We start from the raw sequence: 10,222 nt of genomic DNA on the forward strand, positions 1-10,222 counted from the left end.
TGGGGGGGCGCACCTAGAGCGGATCTATGAGGGCGCGCAGGCCTATAGGGTGCTTTTATGGGATCTCTGAGCTTCTACAGGGCTCTGAGCGCCTATAGACAATTTCTGGCACTCTCTAGAGGGATTCTATAGGATCTGGAGATCTATAGGATCCCTTATAGCGGTGGGACACCCCCCCCGGCCCTTCTCTTTCCGCTTCCGTTTCCCCCCGGACCCTTTTCACCGCCGCACCAGCCGAGGTGCCCCCACATTGCGGTCCCCCAGGCGGCCGCTTCCGGGTGGCGCCGGTGGCGCGGCCGTCGCTGTCGCCTGTCGCGACAGGGAGGTGGCCCGGCCGTGTCGGGGGTCGCCGGTCGCTGTCGCGATGAGGGCGGGGGCGGTGCTGCGGCTCTGCTCGCCCCCGGGGCTCCTGTACCAACAGGGGCAGCGGCCGGGGCCTGGAATCCGCGAGTATTTTTATTACGTGGATCACCAGGGGCAGGTGAGGGGGAATCGATAAGGGATCGATAAGGGATCGATAAGGGTGGGGGGGTCGGGAGGGGGTTCTGGGGAACAAATCCCGCCAGGATTCTGGGCAGATCCCGAAAAAAATCGCAGGGAGGATCCGGGTTGATCAAGGATGGATCCCGGGTAAAACCCGGGAGGATCCAGGATGGATCCCAGGTAAAACCCGGGAGGATCCTGCTCAGATCCCAAAAGAATTCCAGATTAAACCCCGATTAAACCCAGATAAATCCCACACAAATCCCAGCTGGATCCTGGCCAGATCCCAGACAAATCCCACTCAGATTCCAAAGGAATCCCAAAAAAAAACCTTTCAGTGGACTCAGAGCAGATTCCCAAAAAATCCCCCAAAATCCCCGGGCAAATCCCAGCTGGATCCCCCTAAAAAAACCCCACAAGGATCCAGGACAGATCCCAAACCCATCCCAGAGAAAAATCCCGGGGTTTTGGGGGAAAATTTGAGCGTTTTGAGGCTTTTTTCCCGCTTTTTCCTCAGCTTTTCCTGGATGACACCAAAGTCAAGAACTTCGTCACCTGCTTCAAAGGTACCGCCCTAATTATGCTAATTAATTATCCCCCTTGTTAGTTTGCAGCTGAATATTAATTAGGGTTTGGTTATTAATTGGGATTGGGGCCTTAATTAGGATTTAATCCTTAATTTGAGGGAGGGTTGAGCCTTGGGAAAGGTGGGACCCCCTAATTTGCATATTGATAGCTCATTAATTGCTCGTTCCCCGATTCATTAATCATTTCCTCAGTTGTTACACTCCCTAATTATTGAATCCCGAATTAATGAAGCAGTTCCCTAATTAGTTAATGAAGAAAGGAGTTTTAAATTTTAAATATTCATTGTTAGGAAGTATTTCCCCTTCCCAATTCTTCCCATAAAATTCCCCCCAAAAAAATGCCACAAAAACCCCAAAAAGATCCCGGAAAACCCAAAAAAAAAATCCCAAAAAACATCCAAAAAACCCTAAAAAAAAATAAAAAAACCACTGGGAAAAGTACCCAAAAAACCCCAAAAACCACGGGGAAAAAGTCATAAAAATGGAAAAAAACACCACAAAAACTTGAAAATATGCGGGAAGAAAAACAGAAATGGCCCGAAAAATATGAGAAAATGGTCAGAAAAACCACAAAAAAAAAACCCCAAAAAATTAAAAAAAAAATTCACAAAATCCCCCCCAAAAAACCCCAAAGATTCCCAGAAAAACCTGGAAAAATCCCAAAGAAACTGCGAAGAACCACAGGAAAAAAAACCTTTAAAAAACCCAAAAAAACCCACTGGAAAAATCCTCTGAAAATGCCCAAAAAAACGAAAACGGAATGACCCAAAAAAATTGAATAAGAAACAAAAAAAAAATCCCCAAAAAACCCACAAAATCCCCCCCCAAAAAACCCCAAAGATTCCCATAAAAACCTGGAAAAATCCCAAAGAAATTGCGAAGAACCACGGGAAAAAAACCTTAAAAAACCCCTGGAAAAATCCTCTGAAAATCCCCCAAAAAGAAAACGGAATGACCCAAAAAATAGAATAAAAACAAACAAAAAAATCCCATAAAAACACCACAAAATTCCCATCAAAAAACCCCAAAGATTCCCATAAAAACCTGGGAAAACTCCGAAGAAACTGCGAAGAACCACAGGAAAAAAACCCTTAAAAAACCCCAAAAAACCTCTGGAAAAATGCTCTGAAAATGCCCAAAAAAGAAAAGGGAATGACCCAAAAAATAGAATAAAAACAAACAAAAAAATCCCAAAAAAAACCCCACAAAATCCCCCCCAAAAAACCCCAAAGATTCCCATGAAAACCTGGAAAAACCCCAAAGAAACTGCGAAGAACCACAGGGAAAAAAACCCTAAAAATCCCAAAAAAAACACTGGAAAAATGCTCTGAAAATTCCCAAAAAAGAAAACAGAATGACCCAAAAAATAGAATAAAAACAAACAAAAAAAATCCCAAAAACAGCACAAAATTCCACCCAAAAAAACCCCAAAGATTCCCATAAAAACCTGGAAAAATCCCGAAGAAACTGCAAAGAACCACGGGGAATAAAACCCTTAAAAACCCCCAAAAAACCTCTGGAAAAATCCTCTGAAAATACCCAAAAAAGAAAACGGAATGCACCAAAAAATAGAATAAAAACAAACAAAAAAATCCCAAAAAAACCCCACAAAATCCCCCCCAAAAAAACCCAAAGATTCCCATAAAAACCTGGGAAAACCCCGAAGAAATTGCATAGAACCACGGGAAAAAAACCCTAAAAAGCCCCAAAAAAACCCTGGAAAAATGCTCTGAAAATACCCAAAAAAGAAAACGGAAAGACCCAAAAAATAGAATAAAAACAAACAAAAAAATCCCATAAAAACCCACAAAATTCCCATCAAAAAACCCCAAAGATTCCCATAAAAACCTGGGAAAACCCCGAAGAAACTGCAAAGAACCACGGGAAAAAAAACTAAAAAACCCCAATAAACCCCTGGAAAAATGCTCTGAAAATGCCCAAAAAAGAAAACGGAATGCACCAAAAAATAGAATAAAAACAAACAAAAAAAATCCCAAAAACCAGCACAAAATCCCCCCCAAAAAACCCCAAAGATTCCCATAAAAACCTGGGAAAACCCCGAAGAAACTGCAAAGAACCACGGGAAAAAAAAATACCTAAAAAACCCCAAAAACCACTGGAAAATTTTCAAAAAACCCAAAAATACTGCAAATAAACACCCCAAAAAACCATCGGAAAAACTTCAAGAAAGGCCATAAAAACTCCATAAAAACACCAAAAAAAACCCCCAAAAAACCCCAAAAAAGTCCACAAAAAACCTCAAAAAAACCTCATGGAGAAAGCACAAAAACCACCACAAAAACCTCAAAAAAAAACCCCAAAAGACTCCAAAAAGACACTGGAAAAACCACAAAGAAACCCCCAAAATACCACTGGAAAAATCCCCAAAAAACACCCAAAAAAACTGGGGGAAAAAAATAAAACACTGAAAAAAACCCCAAAAAAGCCCCAAAAAACCATCAGAAAACCCCCTAAAGATCCCAAAAAAACCAACGGAAGAACCCAAAAAAACCAGCACAAAAAACACCCAAAAACACCCAAAAACCACTGGAAAGCCTTCAAAAAACCCAAGAATACTGCGAATAAACACCCCAAAAAACCATCGGAAAAACTTCAAGAAAGGCCATAAAAACTCCAAAAAAACACCAAAAAAACACCAAAAAAAATTCCTGGAGAAAGCACAAAAACCACCACAAAAACCTCAAAAAAACCCCAAAAGACTCCAAAAAGACACCGGAAAAACCCCAAAGAAACCCCAAAATACCACTGGAAAAATCCCCAAAAAAACCCCAAAAAAACTATCAGAAAACCCCCTAAAGATCCCCAAAAAGACAACGGAAGAACCCCAAAAATCCAGCACAAAAACCACCAAAAAAGAACCCCAAAAACCACTGGAAAGCCTTCAAAAAACCCCAAAAAACTATCGGAAAAACTTCAAGAAAGGCCATAAAAACACCAAAAAAACCCAAAAAAAAACCTAAAAAAACCCCAAAAACCCCCCAAACCCCCTTCGCTGATCCCCGAATTCTCCCCCCAGACGTCAAATTCCTTTCCTTCTTCTTCCGGCACCTGGAGCGGAACCGCGGCGGGCGCTGCCGCGAGCGCTTCCCGTTCCTCTTCTGCCTCATCCCGAAAATTCCCAGAAAACCCAAAACCAACTTCATGAAAACCATCCAAAAAACACCAACTGGAAAAACCCCAAAACTACACCGGGAAAACCCCAAAAAGGCACTGGAAAATCCTCAAAAAAACCCCCAAAAGTTCCAAAAAGACGCTGGAAAAACGCCAAAGAAACGCCAAAATTCCATTGGAAAAACCCCCCAAAAAAACCCCAAAACAGCCCCAAAAAAACCCCAAAAAACTATCAGAAAACCCCCTAAACATCCCCAAAAAGACAACGGAAGAACCCAAAAAACCAGCACAAAAAACACCAAAAAAACCCCAAAAACCACTGGAAGACCTTCAAAACACCCAAAAAACCATTGGAAAAACTTCAAGAAATGCCATAAAAACACCAAAAAAACACCAAAAAAACCCCTAAAACCCCCCAAAAAACCTCGTAACCCCCAAATTCCCATCGCTGATCCCCGAATTCTCCCCCCAGACGTCAAATTCCTTTCCTTCTTCTTCCGGCACCTGGAGCGGAACCGCGGCGGGCGCTGCCGCGAGCGCTTCCCGTTCCTCTTCTGCCTCATCCCTAAAATTCCCAGAAAACCCAAAAAAACCTTCATGAAAACCACCAAAAGAAACCAACAAGGAAAACCCCAAAAATACACCAGAAAAAAACCCAAAAAGGCACTGGATAATCCTCAAAAAAAACCCAAAAAAGATGCTGGAAAAACGCCAAAGAAACGCCAAAATACCATTGGAAAAACCCCAAAAATACCCAAAAAAAACCCCAAAAAACCCCAAAAAACTATCAGAAAACCCCCTAAAGAGCCCCAAAAAGACAACGGAAGAACCCAAAAAATCCAGCACAGAAACCACCAAAAAAGAACCCCAAAAACCACTGGAAAGCCTTCAAAAAACCCAAAAAACCATCGGAAAAACTTCAAGAAATGCCATAAAAACACCAAAAAAACCCCAAAAAAAGCCCAAAAAAACCCTAAAAATTCCTCAAAAAACCCCAAAATCCCCATCGCTGATCCCCGAATTCTCCCCCCCAGACGTCAAATTCCTTTCCTTCTTCTTCCGGCACCTGGAGCGGAACCGCGGCGGGCGCTGCCGCGAGCGCTTCCCGTTCCTCTTCTGCCTCATCCCGAAAATTCCCAGAAAACCCAAAAACAACTTCATGAAAACCACCAAAAAACACCAACTGGAAAAACCCCAAAACTACACCGGGAAAACCCCAAAAAGGCACTGGAAAATCCTCAAAAGAAACCCCAAAAGACCCAAAAAGACAACGGAAAATGCCAAAGAAACGCCAAAATACCACTGGAAAAATCCCCGAAAATACCCAAAAAAACCCCCAAAAAAACCCCAAAAAACTATCAGAAAACCCCCTAAAGATCCCCAAAATGACAACAGAAGAACCCAAAAAATCCAGCACAAAAAGCACCAAAAAATAACCCCAAAAACCACTGGAAGGCCTTCAAAAAACCCAAAAAACCATTGGAAAAACTTCAAGAAAGGCCATAAAAACACCAAAAAAACACCAAAAAAATGCCAAAAAAACCCCTAAAACCCCCCAAAAAACCTCGTAACCCCCAAATTCCCATCGCTGATCCCCGAATTCTCCCCCCAGACGTCAAATTCCTTTCCTTCTTCTTCCGGCACCTGGAGCGGAACCGCGGCGGGCGCTACCGCGAGCGCTTCCCGTTCCTCTTCTGCCTCATCCATAAAATTCCCAGAAAACCCAAAAAAACCTTCATGAAAACCACCAAAAAAAACCAACAAGAAAAACCCAAAAAAGACACCGGGAAAACCCCAAAAAGGCACTGGAAAATCCTCAAAAAAAGCCCCAAAAGTTCCAAAAAGACGCTGGAAAAACGCCAAAGAAACGCCAAAATTCCATTGGAAAAACCCCCCAAAAAAGCCCCAAAAAAACCCCAAAAAACTATCAGAAAACCCCCTAAACATCCCCAAAACCTCAATGGAAAACCCCAAAAAAAACCAGCACAAAAACCACCCAAAAAAACCCCAAAAACCACTGGAAAGCCTTCAAAAAACCCCAAAAAACCATCGGAAAAACTTCAAGAAATGCCATAAAAACACCAAAAAAAGCCCAAAAAAACCCTAAAAAATCCTCAAAAAACCCCAAAATCCCCATCGCTGATCCCCAAATTCTCCCCCCAGACGTCAAATTCCTTTCCTTCTTCTTCCGGCACCTGGAGCGGAACCGCGGCGGGCGCTGCCGCGAGCGCTTCCCGTTCCTCTTCTGCCTCATCCCGAAAATTCCCAGAAAACCCAAAAAACCCTTCATGAGAACCACCAAAAAAAACCAACCGGGAATACCCCAAAATAACCCAGAAAGACACTGGAAAAACCCCAAAACCACCATGAAAACCTCTAAAAAAATACCCCAAAAGAGCTCAAAAAGACACTGGAAAAACGCCAAAGAAATGCCAAAATTCCATTGGAAAAACCCCAAAAATCCCCAAAAAAACCTGGGAAAAACCCAAAAAAAACCCCAAAACCCACCGGAATACCCCCTAAAAATCCCCAAAAACACAATGGAAGAACCCAAAAAGCCAGCACAGAAACCACCAAAAACAAACCCCAAAAACCAATGGAAAGCCTTCAAAAAACCCAAAAAACCATTGGAAAAACTTCAAGAAATGCCATAAAAACACCAAAAAAACGCCAAAAAAACCCCCAAAAAATGCCAAAAAAACCCCTAAAAACCCCCCAAAAAACCTCGTAACCCCAAAATCCCCATCGCTGATCCCCAAATTCTCTCCCCAGATGTCAAATTCCTTTCCTTCTTCTTCCGGCACCTGGAGCGGAACCGCGGCGGGCGCTACCGCGCGCTCTTCCCCTTCGTGTCGCGCTGCGGCCGCGAGCGCAATTTCCTGCGCTGCTCCGACCTCCCCGTGGTTTTCACCCAAATCCTTCCCGGCTCCCGCGGCGATCCCGATCCCGTCCTGTCCTACTGCGGCGGCGGCTCCGAGCTGACGGTGCCGTTCCGGCCGGGAATGCTGGCGGTATTCCCGGAAAACGGGCGCCTTTACCACCCGGCGCCGGAGAAGGTCGGCGGCGTCGGTTTGGTGCGTTCGGCGTTGGCCCAAGAGTTGAGCTCGGGGTTCGGCTTCCGGGACGGGCCCGAAAATCCCCCGACGCATTTCACCTGGAGAGGGAGGGAGTATCGGCTCTCCGGGGAAATTTTGGGAATCTTGCGGGCGGAAAAATCGGGATGGGAGGCCGAAGCGGCGATTCCCGCGTCTTAAACGCCCCGGAAATCGCAAACGACGCGTTCCCGCCGTCATTAAATTAATTCAGAATTAATTTGGGGTTAAATAATTAATTTGAGGAAGCGTTTCCCCTTCCCAATTCCCCTTTTTCCTCATCCCGAAAATTCCCGGGAATCTCAGTTGTTCTTTAACGAGGTGAAATTCCCGATTATTCCCCTGGAAAAAACGGGAATTCCCGAGGGATCGCCGAGGAATCCGAGCGGCCCCAAAGTTCCAGGCAGGGGAACGCCGCGGTTTTCCCGGGAAATTCCCGGGAAAAAAGGGGGGAAGCCGCTCTGTCGGTCGCTCGATGCGGGGTCGGGAGATGGGATGGTTTGGGGATTTGGGATGAAGGTTTGGGGATTTGGGATGAAGGGTTTGGGGATTTGGGATGGATTTGGGATGAGGGATTTGGGATGAAGGATGAAGGGTTTGGGGATTTGGGATGAAGGGTTTGGGGATTTGGGATGGATTTGGGATGAGGGATTTGGGATGAAGGATGAAGGGTTTGGGGATTTGGGATGGAGGGTTTGGGGATTTGGGATGAAGGTTTGGGGATTTGGGATGAAGGATTTGGGGAGTTGGGATGAAGGGTTTGGGGATTTGGGAATTTGGGATGGAGGATTTGGGATGAAGGATTTGGGAATTCGGGATGAAGGATTTGGGATGATGCATTTTGAGATTTGGGATGGGGCATTTGGGATGAAGGGTTTGGGATGAAGGGTTTGGGGAATTTGGGATGAAGGATTTGGGGGATTTGGGGTGAAGGATTTGGGAATTTGGTTTGAAGGATTTGGGAATTTGGTTTGAAGGATTTGGGAATTTGGGATGAAGGGTTTGGGGAGTTGGGATGGAGGATTTGGGGATTTGGGAGGGATTGGGGAATTTGGGATGAAGGATTTGGGAATTTGGGATGAAGGATTTGGGGAGTTGGGATGAAGGATTTGGGGATTTGGGAGGGATTGGGGAATTTGGGATGAAGGATTTGGGAATTTGGGATGAAGGGTTTGGGATGAAGGATTTGGGGGATTTGGGATTATGGAATTGGGATGGAGGATTTGGGATGAAGAGTTTGGGGATGTGGGATGGGGAATTTGGGAATTTGGGATGAAGGGTTTGGGGATTTGGGATGGAGGGTTTGGGATGAAGGATAAAGGATTTGGGATGAAGGGTTTGGGGATTTGGGATGGAGGGTTTGGGGATTTGGGATGAAGGGTTTGGGAGGGGTTGGAGAATTTGGGATGAGGGGTTTGGGAACTTAGGATCAAGAATCTGGAGATTTGGGATTCGAGAATTTGGGAATTTGGGATTAAGGATTTGGGGGACGAAGGATTCGGGTATTTGGGATGAAGGATTTGGGAACTTGGGATGAAGGGTTTGGGGATTTGGGATGAAGGATTTGGGATGAAGGATTTGGGGGATTTGGGATGAAGGATTTGGGATTTTGGGTTGAAGGATTTGGGGATTTGGGATGAACGGTTTGGGGATTTGGGATGGAGGATTTGGAATGAAGGATTTGGGGGATTTGGGATGAAGGATTTGGGGATTTGGGATGAAGGGTTTGGGGATTTGGGATGAAGGATTTGGGAGGGATTGGGGAATTTGGGATGGAGGATTTGGGGATTTGGGATGGGGGATTTGGGAACTTTGGATCAAGGATTTGGAGACATGGGATGAAGAATTTGGGAATTTGGGATGAAGGATTTGGGATGAAGGATCTTGGGATTTAGGATGAAGGGTTTGGGGGATTTGGGATGAAGAATTTGGGAATTTGGGATGGAGGATTTGGAATGAAGGATTTGGGGGATTTGGGATGGAGGATTTGGGAACTTTGGATCAAGGATTTGGAGACTTGGGACGAAGAATTTGGGAATTTGGGATAGAGGATTTGTGGGACGAAGGATTTGGGTATTTGGGATGAAGGGTTCGGGATCTGGGATGAAGGATTTGGGAATTTGGGATGAAGGGTTTGGGGATTTGGGATGGAGGATTTGGGGATTTGGGATGAAGGGTTTGGGGATTTGGTTTGAAGGATTTGGGAATTTGGTTTGAAGGATTTGGGAATTTGGGATGAAGGGTTTGGGATGAAGGGTTTGGGATGAAGGATTTGGGGATTTGGTTTGAAGGATTTGGGGATTTGGTTTGAAGGATTTGGGAATTTGGGATGAAGGGTTTGGGGATTTGGGATGGAGGATTTGGGGATTTGGGATGAAGGGTTTGGGATGGAGGATTTGGAATGAAGGATTTGGGGATTTGGGATGAAGGGTTTGGGGATTTGGGATGGAGAATTTGGGAATTTGGGATGGAGGATTTGGGAACTTTGGATAAAGGATTTGGGGATTTGGGATGATGGATTTGGGAACTTGGGATGATGAGTTTGGGGATGTGGGATGGGGAATTTGGGATGAAGGATTTGGGAACTTTGGATCAAGAATTTAGAGATTTGGGATTTGGGAATTTGGGATAACGCATTTGGGGGACAAAACATTTGGGGATTTGGGATGGAGGATTTGGAATGAAGGATTTGGGAATTTGGGATGGAGGATTTGGGGATTTGGGATGAAGGGTTTGGGATTTGGGATGATGGATTTGGGGGATTTGGGATGAAGGAATTGGGATGGAGGATTTGGGATGAAGAGTTTGGGGATGTGGGATGGGGAATTTCGGAATTTGGGATGAAGGGTTTGGGAATTTGGGATGATGGATTTGGGATGAAGGGTTTGGGAATTTGGGATGATGGATTTGGGATGAAGGGTTTGGGGA

General features: G+C 44.9%; 1 protein-coding gene across 1 annotated transcript; it reads left to right on the forward strand.

Moving 5' to 3' along the window:
• The first annotated feature begins 217 nt into the window (after positions 1–217).
• Positions 218–7,514, forward strand: C2H8orf82 (chromosome 2 C8orf82 homolog). The gene is made up of 3 exons (XM_038127969.1): positions 218–481; positions 1,001–1,049; positions 6,975–7,514. Exons 1-3 carry the CDS (start codon positions 365–367, stop codon positions 7,454–7,456), a joined length of 648 nt encoding a protein of 215 aa, XP_037983897.1. The 5' UTR covers positions 218–364; the 3' UTR covers positions 7,457–7,514.
• The last annotated feature ends 2,708 nt before the right edge of the window (positions 7,515–10,222 follow it).

The sequence above is a fragment of the Motacilla alba genome, chromosome 2 (genome assembly GCF_015832195.1).
Source record: "Motacilla alba alba isolate MOTALB_02 chromosome 2, Motacilla_alba_V1.0_pri, whole genome shotgun sequence".
Taxonomy (NCBI): Eukaryota; Metazoa; Chordata; class Aves; order Passeriformes; family Motacillidae; genus Motacilla; species Motacilla alba.